General features: G+C 50.8%; 1 protein-coding gene across 3 annotated transcripts in view; it reads right to left on the bottom strand.

The window, feature by feature from the left end:
• The window catches only part of ARHGAP39 (Rho GTPase activating protein 39), a 121,202-nt gene extending 103,524 nt beyond the window's left edge, over nt 1-17,678 (bottom strand). The window contains exon 1 of one of the 3 annotated variants that reach the window (XM_071421954.1): nt 17,549-17,678. In XM_071421954.1, coding sequence (XP_071278055.1) covers nt 17,549-17,559 — 11 coding nt within the window. In that variant the 5' untranslated portion in view covers nt 17,560-17,678. Of the gene's footprint in view, nt 1-15,713; nt 15,863-17,548 lie in introns of those variants that run through there. The other 2 variants (XM_071421953.1, XM_071421955.1) reach the window with 2 other exon arrangements.
• Nucleotides 17,679-19,294: the final 1,616 nt, after the last annotated feature.

The following is a 19,294-nucleotide window of genomic DNA, read 5'->3' as shown; positions in this document are numbered from 1 at the left end:
GGTTAATTCCCATCGGGATACAGCGGAGCTGGATCAACAATCCAGCACCTGAAAGACGCAGCAAGGTACCGGCAGCACAAAGGAGATGCAAATAAATTTGCATATCCGAGCATCAAAGGCTCCACGAGATCCCGGAGTATGAAAACATCTTTTCCCTGCAAGATACCGAAGGAATGGCAGCGGGAGTGATGGGAGTGGGAGGACAGGAGAATGGGGAGGAAAAAAAAAAAGGAAAAAAAAAAAAAAGAAAAAGACAAAAAAGTGTGACTGTAGCAGGAGCTCGACAGTTGGAGAAATTCCAAGGGAACGGCAGAGCTTGGGCACGAGGAAAACGGTTGGGAAGATGGTGATGGGATTTTGGAGCCAGGTGGGGGTTGGGATCTGCTCCCAGGGAACAAGGATGAGGGGAAACGGCCTCAAGCTGCGCCAAGGGAGGTTTAGGTTGGATATTGGGAATATTCAGGCTGTCCAGCCCTGGAATTCCCACCCCTGGAGGGATTTAACATCCCTGTGGATGTGGCACTTGGGGATAAGGTCAGTGGTGGCCTTGGCAGTGCTGAAGGAATGGTTGGGACTCCTTGCGCATGGAAATCTTTCCCAACCCAAACATTTCCATCATTCTAAGAGAGACACTCAAACACCTGATACGAGACAATTCCAACAGGGAGCGACCAAAAAACGACGGGGGCAGGAGGAGGAGGAAACTCAAAGGCTGATCCCAAAAAAATGAGAAAGAAATGAGGAGCGACTCGGAGAAACACCTGTGGATGGAGTTCGCACGTCCCTGCAGCTCCGGGAGCTCTCTGAAAAGCAGCCAGAAGGGATAATTCTGGTGCTTCTGCAGCTTCCCGACAGAATTCCGAGTCTCTCCTCGCGGGGATGAAGGAGTTTCTGCCGGAGCCGTGAAGGAGGACGCGGAAGGTGTGAAAAAAGCGAGCGAGGGGAAATGGAGCAGAAGGAAAACGTGAGAAGCAGAGGCGGGAGGGGGCAAATTTTCCAGCGAATCCCACAAGGCTTCTCGATAAAATTCTCAGACCTTCCAAACCTGTTAAAAAGTCCGGGATAGCCGGGAAAATCCTGGTTTAGTGGCCGTGTATTCCACAGGTAGGGGAAGAGCCAAGGCACGAGTAGAACGCTCTGGCTGAAGGCGTTGGAAGGGGAAAGAGGAGAAGAAGGAAAAAACCACTTCCAAAATCCCAAAAAAAATAAGGCAAAATGAGTTTTTCAGGGAGATGGAGCCCAGGAATGATGAGGAGTTGAAGAAAATTGAATAACTGGTTGGGATTTTTTGATGTCTTGCTGGAGCATGGCTGAGCTGGAAATAAATATCATGGGATGGTTTGGGTGGGAAGAGACCTTCAGGATCATCGAGCCCCACCCGCTTCCATGGGCATGGAAGTCTTTCCCAGATTCCCAGAATCTTATCCCATGGGATAGTGGACCTTCCTCCATCCCAGGATGCTCCAATGTGCCCTTGGACACTTCCAGGGATGGGGTGGCCACAGATTCTCCTGGAATTCTATTCCAGCCCCTCACCACCCTCACAGCCAGAAATTCCTTCCCAGTATCCCATCCATCCCTGCCTTCTGCCAGCGGGAAGCCATTCCCTGTGTCCTGTCCCTCCATCCCTTGTCACAAAATCCCTCTCCAGCTCTCCTGGAGCCCCTTCAGGCACTGGAAGGAGCTCTATGGTCTCCTTGGAGCCTTCTCTTCTCCAGGCTGGACATTCCCAGCTCTCCCAGCCTCTCTCTAGCCCTTGGAGCATCTCCTGGATTTGTTTCCAAGACATCCAAGCCGGCCTTAAACAAACAGCAAAGGAAAGGAGGAAGAGCAGACGCGATAAATAAGATTTTTGTCTCATCCCGTTTAAATCAGGTGCCCTGGAAGTCATCACGGAGCTGTCAGGATGATTAATCCCTATTTTTCCACCACCAGAGCAGGGGAATGATGGCTGGGCTGGCAAGTGGGAAAGCCAAGGGAAGAGGAGCCGGGTGCGTGTGGGAGAGAAGCGCTCCGGAGGCAGCTGGGATGAGGAGCTGACTCAAAACTTTGGGATTTGTGGTTGGAGCTGCAGACGGGAGCCGAAAACGTAGGAGAAACTGTTGTGGGATAATCAGGCGGTGGAACAAGGGAATACCTGCGGCACCAGTCGAGTCAGGAGCTCCACTTTGCATAAGGAATATTTAAATAAGGATTTTCCCGGGCTTCAGGGCTCAAAGCAGAGTTTTAAACCAGTCTGGGGAGGTTTAAGCGCCGGGAGCTCAAGTCTTCCCAAGGAAGAATATTTTGGAATAGAAGTCAGGGTGGTCTTGGGTGCTCATGAAGGGAATCCGGAAAATAAAACATTTTTAGGAATTCTGATGGTGCTGGGGCTACTCTAAAGCAAAGAGCTCATTGCCATCACCCACACTCTGTCCAAAATGGAATTATTTCCTGCTTTAAGGCCAGTAATTTGATTTTAAGAGTAAAATTATTCCTTCCCCATATTCCCAGGCTTTTCCAGCTCCTAGCACCCCAAAAGAAAGGGTGAGAATCACAGAAAGATTCTCAAAGACACGGGATCAAAATCATGGAATAACCTGAGCTAATCCACAAGGACCACCCCCAAAATCCCACCATATCCTAGAGAGCCATTTCCAAAGGTTTCTTGGACCAGGAAGCCAAACTCCACCACTCTGGAGAGCAAAACAGGAGAGGAACCACCACGGAAAGGGGAAGAGTTTCCTCCAAGCCACTCATCACCCACATCTTGGAAGCTGTGGACTGGAAAAACAGGGAATTATCGTGGGGAAAACGATTCTTTTTTTTTTTTTTTTTGCATTGTCATTTTTGGAACAGCAGCATAGGGAATGGTTTACCTGTCACGGCAATTTTTGGCACAATAACAAGAACTTGTAGCAATTAGGATCTGCTTTTATTACGCAGGAAGAACAAATGACCCAAATCCCAACTCCCACACCCTCTCCAGAAGGGTGAGGTGACCAAATCCTCCTCCTGAACCTGCTCCCCTTTGAATTCCAGCCCTTCCCAGCCCTTTGTGAGAGTTCACAGCGGCCTCCTTTTCCAATAATAGGTGCCTGGAACAAAGCAGCTGGAAGGTTTGATTATCCCAGCGATGCCTTCCTGTGAGCAAATCGGGCTCCAGGCCCCCCGTGGGAGAGCAGAAAATTTCCCTTCTTATCCGTGTCACCCTCGCGACAGAGCTGCCAGGGGAAAAATAGGGCAGAGGAAACGCAGGGATCCCTTTGAAGGACCACGGGAAAAGCAGGTAACCAGGTTAAAGGGATGCTGCATCATGGAATGTTCACGGGTGACAGGGGAATTTGGAGGATTCAACGCGATTCCCGAGGGTTTGAGCTGGATGTGGCTGAGTCATGGGGTGAGGGGGGGGAGGAATTTTCATGGAAAGGCTCCTCCTCAAAGAACCCGGAATGCTTCCTGTGGTTAAACAAAGTTTGCTCTCCTGGAGGAGCTGCTCAAACCAGCAGGTCCTGTGTGCCCAAAGCCTTTAATTCCCGCTAATTCCTCCCTCAAAGAAGTTTGGGAGCTCATCCCGAAACGACAGAGCCGAGCAGGGGCCCTTGAACCCGAGCAGCAAGGCCGGGAGATAAGGCGGGAATCAGCCAGGCCTGCAATTTGCCGGCTGATTAAAACCCTTGGAGCAGCAGGAAAATTAGGGAAATCACCCCCCAGACACTTGAAGGAACCACCCCGGCTGCCTCCCGGGATAAACGATCCCATCCCAACGTTTGGGGGGTGGCAGTGGTTGTCTGGGCATGGGTGAGACGTTGTTGGAGCCTCCGGGACTCGCTCGGCCTGTCTGGCGCGGGGACTCGCCCGAGTGAGCTCACCAGGAATTTGTTTCCCACCACAAATTGCCCAAAAAGTTGTTTATCCCTAAGTTTGAGCCGCTTGGGACGTTCTCCAAGCGTGGAGAAGGTCCACAGCCAGCTGGACCATGGCCACACAATGGCCACAGCTCCGAGGTGTTGGACGGGGGAGCTGATCTCATTATCCGGCAGGATCCTCCTTCCAAAGCGGCACCAGCAGGATAAAATTCCGGAATGGGTTGGGCTGGGAAGGACCTTCAAGACCATCCAGTTTCAACTCCCTGCCTTGGACAAGTTCCACTATCCCAGGTTGCTCCAAGGCCCATCCAAGCTGGCCTTGGACACGTCCAGGGATGGGGCAGCCACAGATTCTCTGGGAATTCCATTCCAGGCCTCACCACCCTCACAAGGCAGAATTCCTTCCCGATATCCCATCTATCCCTGCCCTCTGGCAGTGGGAAGCCATTCCCAGTGTCCTGTCCCTCCATCCCTTTGTCCCAAGTCCCTCTCCTGCTCTCCTGGAGCCCCTTCCAGGGCCTGAAGGTCTCTGAGGGCCTGAAGGCCTCTGAGGTCTCCCTGGATCCTTCTCTTCTCCAGGCTGGACATTCCCAGCTCTCCCAGCCTGGTTCCAACACGATCCAATTTTTTCAAGGAAAGGAAAATCAATCCCAACCCTCGAGGCCTTCCCAGCTGAGACCCTTTAAACCCAAACATTTGGGCAGAAACTCATCAAGCACCACCCAACATCCCTGCTCAGAAACCGAGGCAAAGATTCCGGGATGACGCGGCATTCCAAGATCCTGGGATCCCAACCCCGAGGAAACAACCTCTCCCAACTGCCTGGGCAACAAATTTCCAGGGAAAAGTGGGAATTTCCAGACATTGCCAGGCTCTGAGGGCATTTCCAGCCTTCGCTGGGTTCTTCACCCAGCGGTGCCCACCCAGCTCAATCCTGCCTTTCCGGACACGGATTCCTCGGAGCGACGCCGGAGCCAGAGGGAATCTCATCTGCCAATCTCCAAGTCAATGACCCGTGCTCCTGGAAGCCACGGTTGAAAAGTGCAGCTAAAAACGAGGGAAGACGATGAGGCGAGCAGGAAAATTGCTTAAAAACATCAAGATTTGGGGTTTGCTTTGGGGTTTTTTTAGGATGTTTTTAATTTACTCTCCCCAGGCTGACAAATGCCACCTGCACCCAGGCGAGGGTGAGACAGAAATTTAGGATAGAAAAGCTCCGATTTGAGGTGGGGAAGGAGGAGACATCTCCTAAATCAGGGTCCCGATGAGATCCACCCACTCCTCCCTTTTTTCTCCTTTGAAACGCGACAAAATAAATCCCTGCCGGCTTTAAATAGAAATCAACTTAACCATGAACAGCCAAAGCAACTCCGTGATGGTCCAGCCATCGCTGGATGTGCTCAGAAAACCTTTTTATAAAACATTTTTCTCCCTCCACGCACAACGAACAAATTGAAGCAACAAATCAATACCGAGAGAGCTCCAAAACCCAAATCTTATTCCGGCTGCATTAAAAATGTTCTTGGAGCGTTGCTCGTGAAGGGTTGAATATTTTAAATTATTCTTCCTCCTCCTCCAGCTGACAGAAGAGTTCCTGAGTCAGATGTGGGAAAAAACCCAAATCTGAGCATGATCTCCGGGTATTTTCGTCCTTTGGAGCGGTTCAAGGCCTTTTTTAGGGATAAAAGGGAATTTGTCAAGGGGAAGCGAACCTACAACCGGGAAAGGAATAAGTGCAACACATGGAGCAAGTTGGAAGGGTTTCCATTTAAGTTGAAGAATAGGGGGGAAAGAGGCATTCCTTGGAAATATGTTTTGGTGGATTAAAGGGTTGGAAGCCCAATTGGAGCCTCTCTCTCTGATTTAGAAGAAGACAAGGAGAGATCCCACATCCTTTGTCATTCCTATTTCTGCATCCCGGGATTTTTAACTGGATTTCTCCTGATGTCCCGCATCAAACGGGTCCTGCCTCCAACGGATTCTGCATTAAGGCCTTGTTATCGTTCCCAGCCAAAAATATTCCTGATTCTCCCTGTGCCAAGCCCTTTCCAGGGGGAATTTTCCCAAAATCCAGCCCAAACCTCCCCTGGCACGGCTGGAGTTCCCCCTTGTCCTGTCCCTTTTTCTCTGGGAGCAGATCCCAATCCCCAGCCAGCTCCAATGTTCCCAAACGTTCTCCCGGTGCCCACGTTCTACTTGGAATTCCTCCAAAAGTGGAGCTCCTGCTACGGTCACACTTTTTGTCCTTTTTTTCCCCCAGTTCTCCTGCCCTCCTATTCCCATCTCTTCCTCTGCCATTCCTTCGGTATCTCGCAGGGAAAAGATGGGATAAAAAACATTTCCAGGCCAATTTTGTCGAAAAATACAAAGGTTCGTTCATGGAGAAGGATGCCAAAAAAAAAATAAAAATAATCTGTTCTGGGGCATCCTCAGATGACTTCTGTGAAATCACATCCTGCCCGTTCCCCTGTCCCTCGGATGTTTGGGATGAACGACAGAACCTCTCCCAGTCCTGAGCTCTCCCTTGGAATTCTCAGTTCCGTGAAAGAGCCAAAGCTGATTTTGCCAAATCACAGAATTGGTTTTTTTTGGTGATTTGACCCTCGCTCCAAGGTTTCTCCTGTTTCCGCTCCAGCAATTCCTGCTGTAAACGCTCCTGATTAAAAAAAAAGGGGATTTTCATGCATTTATCTGACTACAGAAGGTATCACCACTCCAGAAGCTCAAAACAAGATTCTTCCTTAAAAAGCCTGTCCGGTCCACTCCAATTCCCACAATTTCAGGCAAATCCATAAACTCATTCATTCCTGCCCTTCCCACCCCAAATCCCTCAAAGACTTCCCTATTTCCATGACTTTCCAGGAGCAACAATTCCTAAAAAAACCCATGGAGGCGACACCAAACCTCCGCTCATCTCCGTGATTTAAGTTTTTCTGGAATATTTTCGCATTCTCCATAAACAGGGATTTAGGAAATGAAGCGCTGCCCGGTTTTTTTTCCCTCACAACCATTCCAAACTTCCCTGTTTTTTTTTTTTTTTCCCCGAGCCTGCCCTTCATCCCTGATCACAATCAAAGAGCCTCCGCCTCCCTCTCGCTGCACGCAACTTCCACGCGTAGCCCGGAGCATCCCCGGCCTCCTTCACATCCAGTTCTCTTCTCCCGAGCTTCTGTCCCTTTGGATTAATTCCACACTTGGGAATTAATTGGGATTTTTCATCCCTCACCAAGTTTCTGCTCCGAGGTCGGAGCCGGGTGAAGGGTTGGGGTTTTCTCCCGAGGGAATGAGAGGAAATGGCCTCAAGTGGCATCAGGAGAGGTTTAGTGGGATATTTTTTTGGAGAATTCCGCTTGGAATAGGGCTGTCGAGGAGGGATTCAAAATCCACTCGGGGACGTGGTCAGTGGTGGCCTTTGGGAGAGCTGGGGCTCAACCTTAAAGTTCCTTTCCAGCCTAAAAAAATTCCATTATTCCACTTTTTAGCTATAAGTAATTGATTCCTCGTTCCCCTCTCATCTTTTCCTTTCCCAATCCCAGTTTTTTGACAGAGTTTTCCAGGTTTTTGCAGACCCCCTCGGACATTTGTGCCTTTCCGTTCCCCTCTAAATCCTGCTTGAGCCAAAATTCCATGGAGCTTTAAGTTCACAAAATCCTGGGACGGGTTGGGTTGGAAGGGATTGGATCGGAGCCCATTCAGCTCCAACCCCCTTCCACTATCCCAGGTTGCTCCAAACCCCATCCAAGCCGGCCTTGGACCCTTCAGGGATCCAGGGGCAGCCACAGCTTCTCCAGGAATTCCATTCCAACCCCTCAAAGTGAAGAATTCCTCCCCAGTATCCCACCCAAACAGCGGGAAGCCATTCCCTGGTGTACCTGTCCCTTCATCCCTTATCCCAAATCCCTCTCCAGCTCTGCTGGAGCCCTTTTAGGCACCGGGAAAAGCTCCAAGATCCCCTCAGGGCGTCCCTGAAGGTGAAATGATTTCTGGCACCCAGGAAAACCTGAAATCAACCGGGAAAAGAGGCAGCGAGAGGCTTGGATCAGGGAATGTGGGCGGAGGGAGATCCGTGAGTCACCGGCAGCCTTTGATCGCTGCCGGGGCCAGGTTTGCGCCCTCTGAAATTCCCTTTTCCAGGTTCTCCAGAACAAAACCAACCGCAGGGAAGAACCGTTCGCGGCACCGAAATACCCAGGCTCTCAGTTTTCCGAATTTAGAGAAGTTTTCCATGTTCCGCTGGAGGGAAAGGGGGGACAAGGAATGGAATCGGAATTCCCGGCTTTGCAGTGGGATTTGACACAAGGAGGAACAACTCTTAAGCTCAGCCTATTTATCCCCAAAAAAATTCCCTTTTTTTTTCCCCCCCTCCCCAGCTGCTCCTGGTGTTCCAGACCTTTCCCCAAATCCATTCCCATCCCTGGACACGCTCCAGCCCCTCAATGTCCTTCTTGTCATGAAAGCAAATCCCGGGATCTGAGGTCCCTCGGCACAGTGGGAATGTCACTTCCCCGATCCAGGCATTCCCAAAAAATTATCCCCCCAAAAAGCCACTTTTTTTCCCACAGTTAAAAGCCTTAAGGGAAGATATTTGCACATGCCAGGAGTATCCTGATTTTTCTATGATCCCAAAGGAATTCCAAAGGCCACAGATCCCTGCTGATAAGGCACTTAATGAGCTGATAAAGCACTTAATGAGCTGATAAGGCTGAGGAGGAACACATGGAATGAAGCAAATCCCACCTGTGCCTTAAAAACCTGGATTGGGATTTTCCTATGTGGAAAAGCATCGGGATCTGTCGCCAAACCCGCTCCTCCTGCACACCCAGCTTGGCTTTTCCCAAGGGTTTGTGCTGATTTCCTGTTTTGGAGCTTCCCAAAAAAAAAAACCACTTTGGGGGATTACAGAGATGATAAATTAAGATCTGTTTTCCACCCTGTGTTATTCCCATGGATTTTTCCCACAAAAAAATGTTCCCAATTTCGTTCTGCGCTCCGAGCATTGCGATGAGGGGCTGGAATGGAATGGAATGGAATGGAATGGAATGGAATGGAATTCCCAGAAAAGCTGTGGCTGCTCCATCCCTGGAAGTATCCAAGGCCAGGCTGGATGGGACTGGAGCAACCTGGGATAGTGGAAGGCATCCCTGCCCATGGAAGGTGGCGTTGGGAATTCTTTTTAAGGTCCCCTTTCCAACCCAGCCCATTCTTTGACCTTATTCCCACTTCCATCCTGATAAAAATCCCTTGTCCGTGCCCCTCCCAGCCGAGGGAAAAAAGGGGGAATTGTTCAGGTGAGCTGGAGCGTGACAGGACGGGAATAATCCCAGACTCACTTATCGGGGTCTGGAGAGTCCTGAGCGCAGCATTTTCCTCAATTTAAAAAAAAAAAAAACAAAAACCTCAGGAAATTCCTGCTAAAACAGAAAATTCCCAGACAAAAATGTATGCTTTGGATCACTTTTGAAGTGGGGTTTTTTTGGGATCAGCACCCACTTCCAAAAAGAAAATCCCTGCTATGGAACCGCCACGCTCCGATGTGGATTCCTCAAGGTGACTTTCAGGAGATGCCAGAGACGCAGGAGAAGAAGGGATGGGGGGGAAGGAAAGAAAAAGGCTCCCAAAAGGTTGGATTAGTTTGGAATTTTCTCCTTCCTGGCAGCTCTGACAGATCCGACGGCGCCTCCCGGAAATGTCGCGGAAGGTGGGAACAGGGAAGGGAAGGGAAGGGTCTCTGCTCCTTGGGAGGGGCAGAGGTTGCAAGGAAAATCGATTTGATGTGGAATTAATGGAAAATAAAGAGGCTTTTCCACGTTTTTGTCGCCCGACTGCTCCATTTAATCCAGACACACTTAATTAGGGACACACCAATCCCGAGGGAAGCTGCTCCATCCCACAGGAACCAGCAATCCCAGGCCCCCCAACCCAGCAGGATTCCTGATCCGCTCAGGCTGGATTTAAGGAAGGAATTTATGACAGCAAGGGTGGTGAGGGGCTGGAATGGAATTCCCGGGGAGTTCCATGGTTGTCCCATCCCTGGGAGTGTCCAAGGCCAGGCTGGGCAGGGTTTGGAGCAGCCTGGAATGGGGGAAGGTGTCCCTGCCCATGGGCAGGAGTTGGACGATTTTTAATCCAACCCATCCCATGATTCCATGATTAAGAAGAATTCCAGCCCGGTGGACAATCCCAACTCCAGCAGCCTCAGCCAACAGCCTCTGACCCAAATCCCACTATTTTTTTCTGGGAAGTGGAAGAAAATCCCCTCCCACCTCACCCAGAGCCTGCTGAAGGGGTCAGAGATCCGTGAGCATGATTCCCTCAATTCCTCTTCTTCCAATAGGAATTTTTCCTTTTTCCCAATTATTTTTCCCCCTCTTTTCCCTAATTATTCCCAAATATTCTCGGCTACGTTAAATCTTGCCAAGGATTTTTTGTTCTGTTATTTTTATTTCCCAGCTGGGAAAGGGCTCCTCAGGATTCCTCCTTTCCCAATTGGGAAATAAAAATTTCATCCGTGGGAAGACATGGATCCATGGATGCACCATTTGGATTAAAGGGAGCAAAGAACCTTAGGAAGAGTCCAGAAATCCAAGTCCAGCTCCAAATAATGGATCCAGAAAACCACTAAGAAGCAACTTAATTCCCAGTAAAACTGAGGATGCACCCACAGATCCACCAAATCCCCGTGTCCGTGCTCGGGGCAGCTTGGGATGAGTCCATGAAGGTCAGGAATTTAAAAAGAGACACCAAAAAGATCAAGAAAACCCCTGGAATGTGGAAAAGAAGGAAGATGGGACCTTCAAGGAGCAGCATTTTCCCTTCCGAGCCCTCCTGGAACTCGGAATCCAGGGACAGCTTCACTTGGAGCCTTTGAAGGGATTTAGAGTCCAAAGACATCCCGAAAAGAAAAGCTGGGAAAGGGTTTTGGAAGAAGGCATGGAATGATAGGATAACAGGGAATGGAAGCGAGAGGGCAGGGATGGGTGGGATATTGGGAATGAATTCCTCTCCGGTGAGGGGCTGGGATGGAATTCCCGGAGAAGCTGCGGCTGCTCCATCCCTGGACGTGTCCGAGGCCAGGCTGGAGCAACCTGGGACAGTGGAAATTTTCCCTTCCCATGGAACGGGATGGAATTGGCTGATCTTTGCACCCTCATCCCACCCGATTCCATGATTCCACCATTTCAGCGCTCCCAGCGCCCCGGACCGACGGCGGGTTGAAATTCCAGAGCAACAGAAATTCCCGCGTTGTTCCCAGGCTCCTCATTGCCCATCCCCGTCTTCCAGACAGAAAACCACCCCATTCCCACCCCCTAATTACACTTTTCCTGGCTTTTCCGTGACCTCTCCCAGCCGAGGAAGATCAATTTAAAAAAAAAAAAAACCAAAACCAAACGCAATTCCGCGGCGGCGCTTCCCAAATTAACATTTTCCAACGGCTTTCCCGGCCACGCGGATCCGCTGGAAGTCGTTTCCACTCCGAGGGGAATGGAGCAGAGAGGGAAGATCGATCAAAACACAACGAGGCCGGCAGGGAGATGTCAGCACCTTGGGAAGAGGAGGCCCAGAATCCGCCGGAATCCGGCCCTGGCGCAATTCCGTAGGGAAATGACCGTAAGGAAGGAGCCGTGCCCCAATCCAGGGATTTTTCCGTGTTTTTTGGTGGTGAAGAACAAAGGGACAGAGCGGGTGAAGGCAGTCGTGGCCCAGGAGGTGAAATCCCGGGAAAACGGGAAAAGGGTTGGGGGTATTCAGCTGGAGAAGGGAAGAAAACTTTGGAGACGCTCCCGGCACCTGAAAGGGACCCAGGAGAGCTGGAGAGGGATTTGGGAACAAGGGATGGAGGGATGGGACACAGGGAATGGCTTCCCACTGCCAGAGGGCAGGGATGGATGGGATTCCGAGGAGGAATTCTGCCCCGGGAGGGTGGGGAGGGGCTGGGATGGAATTCCCAGAGAGGCTGCGGCTGCCCCATCCCGGGAAGTGCCCAAGGCCGGGTTGGAAAGGGCTTGGATCAGCCTGGGATTTTGGAAGCCCATGGGTGGTCCGGAAGGTTCCTTTCCCACCCAACCGATTCCAAAAGCTCTGCTCCGACCCAGAACACCAAACTTCCAAGCCCCATTCCAGCCAGGAATGAAACCTGCCGGAATCCCAGAGCCAGGAAAATCCAACAACCAAAACCTTCTCCCTCCGAGAGTCCATGCCAGGCCTCCTTTGCTCCAACTCTTTCGAGACCTTCCTCAACAATCAGGAATTTTCCCTGTGGGAATGGTGGCTCCTGGTTTTGGAATGACACCACTGGGTCACTCCACCGCCTTTTCCCACTTATTTTTGGGAAAGACTTGGAAAAAAAAACTGGAAATAAGATTTATTTTCCTCTCAGGAACGCGGATTTGGGGATATCCAGCTTTCCAAAAGTCAGAGTGGCGTTTTTAGCTCCCTAAAAAAACTGGGATTGGTGGGTTTGTTCCCTAAAAATCAGGATGGATGTGGGAATGCTTAAAGGGCAGGAGCAGGAGGAAGGAAATAAAACAAATCCCTGGATCCGTGAAGGTCAAGGAAAGAGCGAGGGACGAAAAATTTGCGACATGGGAGGCACCTCCCATTGGAACAGCACAACGTGATCCCTTCAGAAGCTGGAAAAACAAAAAAAATCCCGGGATTTGGGGATCCCTGGGAGCAGTTTCAGGGACAACACTGAATTCCCAAGGGCACCGGGAGGTCTGGAGCGCTCCGTTTCTCCCCCTTGGCACCTGGAGCGCATTTATCCCTCAAACACTTCTGGAATTAAAAATAGCCGGCCTGGGTGAGTTGGAAAGAACAAATTCCAGCCAGAATGTTTATTTTTGGGAAGAGCCAGAGGAGGAAGAGGAAAGGTCGGGGTTCAATGCGTTATTTAGAGCATGTAAGGAAATAATCACTGGAGCAAAAACGCGGGAGGGAGAGAGGATGGAGGAAGAGCAAGGAATGGTGATTTAAAGGAATTTTTTTTTTTTTTTGAAGGAAGAGGTCGCTGGAACAACTTGGGAATCACCTTAACCAAATCTTAATCGCCTGAACGGAATTCCCACCGGAATTCCCACGGAATTTTTTCATCTGGAGCGAACATTCCTGAATGAAAACTCCATAGAACGGCGACAGCACGGCCCCGGAAATCCCAGATTTGATGATTCGGGATCCCTCCCCCAAATCCAGGCCCCTCCATGGCTAAATTCTGAATTCCACCATCATGGAACGTGTGGTTTCACGGGATTTGACATCAGTTTGACTCTGGAATCTGCCTGAATTCCCAGCTGTGTTCTGTGGTTTGGATTCGGGATTTTTTTCAAGGTTTTCGGGTCATTATTTGGTTGGGTTGTTTTTTTTTTTTTTTTTTTGTGGTGTCTGTTCACAAATTCCCGGAGGCAGGAACTCCAAAATCCATCATTTCTCAGGAAAGGAATGACGGCAAAGCTTTGGTTTCCTGGGAATTGTTTAAGGAGTTCCAAAAAGCCGGGAATTTTGGGATCAAGGCCTAAGTAGGTCACCATCAAATCCAGGTAAAGAACTACAAATTCATCCAAATTTTTTTGGGAAATTGAGGGGTGGAAAAAAGCCTAAAAGGAGCACAGAGTTGAGGGAATTCCTTCCCTGGAGCTCTGCCTGAGAACGTCAGGATTATCCATAGGGAGGACCCACGGGATGCACCAGGAATTCTCCAACTTCATGGAGTGGATTCCACACATTCCCGGGAATTGTGATGTCCAACCAACCACACACGCAGAGCATTTTTCCAGAAGCCTGGAATTCCATGAACCACCTCTTTTTTAAAAAATGATTGTGGATCATTTGGGATGATCCAGTGATAATAAAGGCCTGGAAACCCTACGAAGGTTGGACAATCCCTAAAAACCACCTGGGGTTGCATCCGGGGTAAAAAGCAGCTCCTGGTCCCAACAAAACAGCAGCACCAATGAATAAATTACCAAAAAAATGAAAAAAAAAATCGGGATGAAACTGAACTGACCAATTTTCACGGATATCAGGAAAACCCATCGTGAAACACAACCCGAGTCAGGATTTGGAAAATCTTCCCTTTCCTTCCAGCCCTTTTCAGGGTTGAACTCCGTGATTTTAAGGGTCTTTTTCCAGCCTAAACAATTCCATAAATCCCTGACCTCTGGTTGCTCCCAGCAAACCAAGCAGCCAATCCCACGGCACAGCGAGACATTCCCAAAAATCCCTTTGAACCCATCTCCAGCCCCTCTGGAAAAGAGCAGCCCGAGGACATCTGGCTCACAGAGAGCCCAGACCTCGGATTGTGTGGATTTGAAGCTGGAAAAATCCAGGATTTGGGTGGGAAAAGCAAAGATTTCCCTGGAAAACGAGGGCGTCTCCACAGGCCTTTCTTCCCAAAGAAAGCATGGAAATGTTCCTTTGCAACGGGATTAATGTTGGGATTATCCTGAAAATCCATCCCTGGTCCTGGTGGCATGAGTTGTGCCACCAGCAGTGACACAAAACTCCGATTTTTGGAGTTCAATTCACCCAAATTCAGGCTTTTTAAGGCCTGGAATTGCTCCCTGTTAGCCACCCCAAGATCCCACACTCCAACTCCAGGCCAGGTTGGATTGGGATTGGATAAATCTGGGATCATGGAAAGTGTCCTTTCCCGTGGGATTAGGTGGGGTTTAGGGGTCTCTTCCAACCCTAAACCACTCCAGGATTTTGTACTTCAGGATCTTCCAAGAAAATCCCTTTGGAGGAAATAGATGCTCATCCCGAGGGATGGGGAAGGAACAAAATCCTCAAAGCCCCCAAAATCCACATGGAAAAACACTCAGAGAACTCCAAAATCCAACACAAAACCACACAAACAACCCAGGATCCCACAATTCCAGACCCACAACCAAACCCTGCCGCTCTCCCCATTCCCCAAAATCAGCAGCAGCACCAAATCCCAGCTCCCCACACCTCCCAACCCCGTTGGTTTTGGGATCCATGAACTTCCATTTGGGAAAAGCCATTCCATGGGGGAAGGAGCCCAGCCAACCCCCGGATGGACACGGAGGGAACCATCACATCCCAATTCCAGCCCTGTCCGAGCCACCTGCTGCTGGCAGCTCCCTCCAAACATCCCAAATCCACCCGTTTTCTATGGAAAATGTGCTTTTTTTGTTGGTTTTGTTTTTTTTTTTTTTTCCCCTTAATCCCACCCAGCTGCGTGTGCCAGGTGAGGCTCCGGAGCCGAGGAGCAGCTGCGGATTTCTCCGTAGAGGTCACTCAAGGGGTTGATTAAAGTGGGAATAAATAAGAGGATAAATAAATGACTCGACGAATAAGGAAATAAATGAACGACTGAACAAATAAACGAGGGGGGGAAAAAAAAATAAATAAAGGGGGGGAACAGATAAATGGGGGAGCAAACAGATGAGGAAATAAATATGGGAATAAATAAATAAGGGAATAAATGAATAAGGAAATAAATAAATAACTCCACTCCCATCCTGCAGTTTTCGCTGCCGGAGGGAAATGCAAGGACTGGGGGAAACGGCGCAGGGAAGAGAAGGGGGGCAAAAAAATAAAAATAAAAATATAAAAAATAAAAAAAAAAAATCCCGGACCGGCGGCTCCGTCGTCCTCGCGAAATCAAATAAATCCCAAACAACTCTGCCCCTCCACCTTTCCAAAACCAGCGGGTTTGGTCCTCCAGATCCCCGCCCCAAATTCCGGCGCTGCGCATCCCGCTGCAGCCCCCCCCCCCCCATCATCATCCCTCCCATCCTCTCCATCCCACCCGGCTCCATCCCTGCCCGCTCCCCTTTCCCGGCGCATCCCCGCATCCATCCACACCCACTCCCACCCTCCCTGCCCCCCTTCGCCCTGCCACACCTTCCACCTCCATGAAAACACCTCCCGCATCCCATGGGATCCATCCCGGGCGTCCTGCACCTTCCCCCGGCCCGATCCCGAGCGGAGCATCCGCGGGCAGCGGGATGGGGATGGATCCAGCCCCTTCCATCATCACCTTTCCCAGGGAGGAGGGTGGGATTTAACTCCCCCCCCACACCATCATCCTGCGGAGGGTGGGATCCAGCCCTTCCAAACCCCTTCCATGGGATCCGGCAGCTCCAAACGCTCCCGAAAAGGGGAGCAGGGTGGGATCCAGCATCTCCATAAGGAGCAGGATAGGATCCAGCCCTTCCAAACCCCCCCCTTGAAAAGGGGAGCAGGGTGGGATCCAGCCCCTCCATAAGGAGCAGGATGGGATCCAGCCCTTCCAAACCTCCCCAAAAAGGGGAGCAGGGTGGGATCCAGCACCTCCATAAGGAGCAGGATGGGATCCAGCCCTTCCAAATCCCTCTCAGGAAGAGCAGGGTGGGATCCGGCCCCTCCATATGGATCAGGATGGGATCCAGCCCTTCCAAACCTCCCCAAAAAGGGAAGGAGGATGGGATTTTATCCCTCTGGAGGGAGCAGGGTGGGATCCAGCCCCTCTGTATGGATAAGGATGGGATCCAGACCTTCCAAACGCCCCCAAAAAGGGAAGCAGGGTGGGATTTAACCCCTCCATAGGGAGCAGGATGGGATCCAGCCCCTCCATGAAACCCCTCAAGGAGAACAGGGTGGGATCCAGCACCTTCCTAAGGAATAGGGTGGGATCCAGCTCCTCCAAACCCCCCAAAAAAGGAAGCAGGATAGGATTTAACCTCTCCATAAGAAGCAGGATGGGATCCAGCACCTCCAAACCCCCCCAAAATGGAAGCAGGGTGGGATCCAACCCCTCCATATGGAGAAGGATGGGATCCAGCCCTTCCAAACCCCTCTAAAAAGGGAAGCAGGGTAGGATTTAACCCTTCCATAAGGAGCAGGATGGGATCCAGCCCTTCCAAACCCCCCAAAAAGGGAAGCAGGGTGGGATTTAAGCCCTCCATAGGGATCAGGATGGGATCCAGCCCCCAAAAACAGAAGCAGGGTGGGATCCAACCCCATCTCAGGAGGGGCAGGATGGGATCCAGCTCTTCCAAACCCCTCTCAGGAGCATCAGGGTGGGATCCAGCCCTTCCATAAAGCAGGGAACAGGGATCCAGCCCCTGCCACGAGGAGCAGGATAGGATCCAGCCCCTCCAGGTGGGATCCAGCCCCTCCAGGTGGGATCCAGACCTTCCAAAGGGAGCAGGGTGGGATCCAGCCCCTCCAACGGGAGCAGGATGGGATCCAATTCCTCCCCCCCCGCACCCTTTCCCAATTCCCCCCGAAATCCAGGGTGCGGTTGAGCTCCATCCCCCCTTTTCCCCATCCCCTTCCCGCAGCCACGGGGATCCAGGTGGGCGCATCCAGCCCCCCCCTCCATGCACCAAAATCCGGGACGGGGGGTTTGGAATTCTCCAGCCCAACCCACACCTGGATGCAGCGCAGGTGGGGATGCCCCCACCCAGCACCCCAAAAATCCAAGCGGAGCCCCCAAAACGGAGCCAGAGAAGGACGGAACACCCAAAAAGGGGCTGAGAACCCCCAAAGTGCTGCCGGGGGGGGCAAAGACCCCCCAAGGGCACCTCAAAGAGGGGGGGGGCACCCCCATAAGGGCCATAGGAAGAGGAGGGGAATGCAGTAAGGGGTTCCTAAAGGGGTTTTGGGGGGGGTTTGGACCATGCGGCGCAGCCCACCCCCCCCCTCCCCAAATCCCCCCCCCCCCACCCTTTCCCCGCCGCGATGCCGCTTCTCACCTCTCCGCCATGATCCCCGGCGGCTCTACCGCTCGCCGCCGCCGGCCCCGGCCCCGGTTCGGGCTCCCATGGCCCCCCCCGTGACCGACCCCGAGCCCCCCCCCGGCCCCTCCTCGCTCCGCGCCCGCCGCGGCCGCTCCCGGCGCGCTCCGACCCCGCCGCGTCCCCGTCACCAGCGACAACGGCGGCGCGGCCAATGGGGGCAGAGCTGGGGGGCGGGGACACGCGCGGGGAGCACGCCCCTTATTCAAATGAGGGGGCGGGGAGAAGCTGTCCCGCGGGGGATGATGGGAGGGGTAGGAGGATGGGGCTTTTGGGTGGGGTGCGCGTGCGCTCTGGGAAATACGGTAGCGCGGGGGAGGCGGGGCGTGGAGAGTGGTGCGCGTGCGCGCTGGGAATTACGGTAACCACGGAGATGCGGCGCGTACTGTGCGCATGCGCGCTGGGAATTACGGTAGTTTTGTGCTGCGCATTTGGAAATACGGTAGCTATGTTCCGATGCACACTCGGAAATACGGTAGTTGTGTTCTGATGCGCATTGGGAAATACGGTAGTTATGTTGTGATGTGCATTGGGAATACGGTAGTTGTGTTCCGATGCACACTCGGAATTACGGTAGTTATGTTCCAATGCACGTTAGGAAATACGGTATTTATGTTCCGATGTGCACTCTGAAATACGGTAGCTGTGTTGAATGCACACTTTGAAATATGGTAGTTGTGTTCTGATGTGCATTCAGAAATACGGTAGTTGTGTAGAATGAGCATTAGGAAATACGGGATTTGTGTTGTGATGCGCATTGGGAAATACGGTAGTTATGTTCCGATGCACATTAGGAAACACAGTAGTCGTGTTCTGACGCACACTCGGAAATACGGTAGCTATGTTCTGATGCACACTCGGAAATACGGCATTTATGTTCCAATGCGCATGAGAAATTACGGTAGTTGCGTCCTGTGAAAAATGCGTATTTTATGATTGGCTTTTCTCAAATATTAAAATGAATATTATAGGTGTTGTGTTAGAAAGTTATGCTGTGTTACTTCTCTTAAGTAGTGTGTTAAATATAGCTTTGGGTTATAAAAAAATGTTAAAATAGACACTATGCTATGTAGGACACTTTTTTTAAAGAAAGGACTCGCAGCGAGATAGCAGCCACAGGACACCTGAATCTTTACGAGAAAGTGAATTTATCAGAAGAAACGAACTTCTTCCTGCATGGAAGGCGCTGTCAGGATTCAGAGGAAGAAGTTGATGATGACCAGAAAGAATCCTCTGTTTGAATGGAATTTATGCATCATGTATGATCTGAATGAATATGCAACAGGCCATTGTTTTTAAGGGTTAATCCTCTGTTAACGTGTGTCCTTTTCCGGGCTTATTTTGCCCAGAAAAAGGTACCTGGACGTCCATAACTCTTTGTCTTTATTGTCTCATATTGTCCTAATTCAATTTGTCCAAATTATTATTACTCTAATTGTATTACTATTTTTATAACCATTTTATTACTATTAAACTTTTAAAATTTAAAAAAAAAAGTGATTGGCGTTTGTCACAAGTTGTGATGCGCACTAGGAAATACGGTAGTTGTGTTGAATGCGCACTAGGAAATACGGTAGTTGTGTCGTGATGCGCACTCTGAATTACGGTAGCCCCGGCGCGCAAGCGCATTCGTGACTACTGAATTGTCCTGCTCGTTGGGAAATACGGTAATCGTGCGCATGCGCGTTAGAAACATGGCATTTC

The sequence above is a fragment of the Agelaius tricolor genome, unplaced genomic scaffold (assembly GCF_023055355.1).
Source record: "Agelaius tricolor isolate 1412-34295 unplaced genomic scaffold, bAgeTri1.0.p SCAF_2, whole genome shotgun sequence".
Classification (NCBI taxonomy): domain Eukaryota; kingdom Metazoa; phylum Chordata; class Aves; order Passeriformes; family Icteridae; genus Agelaius; species Agelaius tricolor.
The sequence above is the reverse complement of the archived record's forward strand: the minus strand, read 5'-3'. Positions and strand labels throughout refer to the sequence as shown.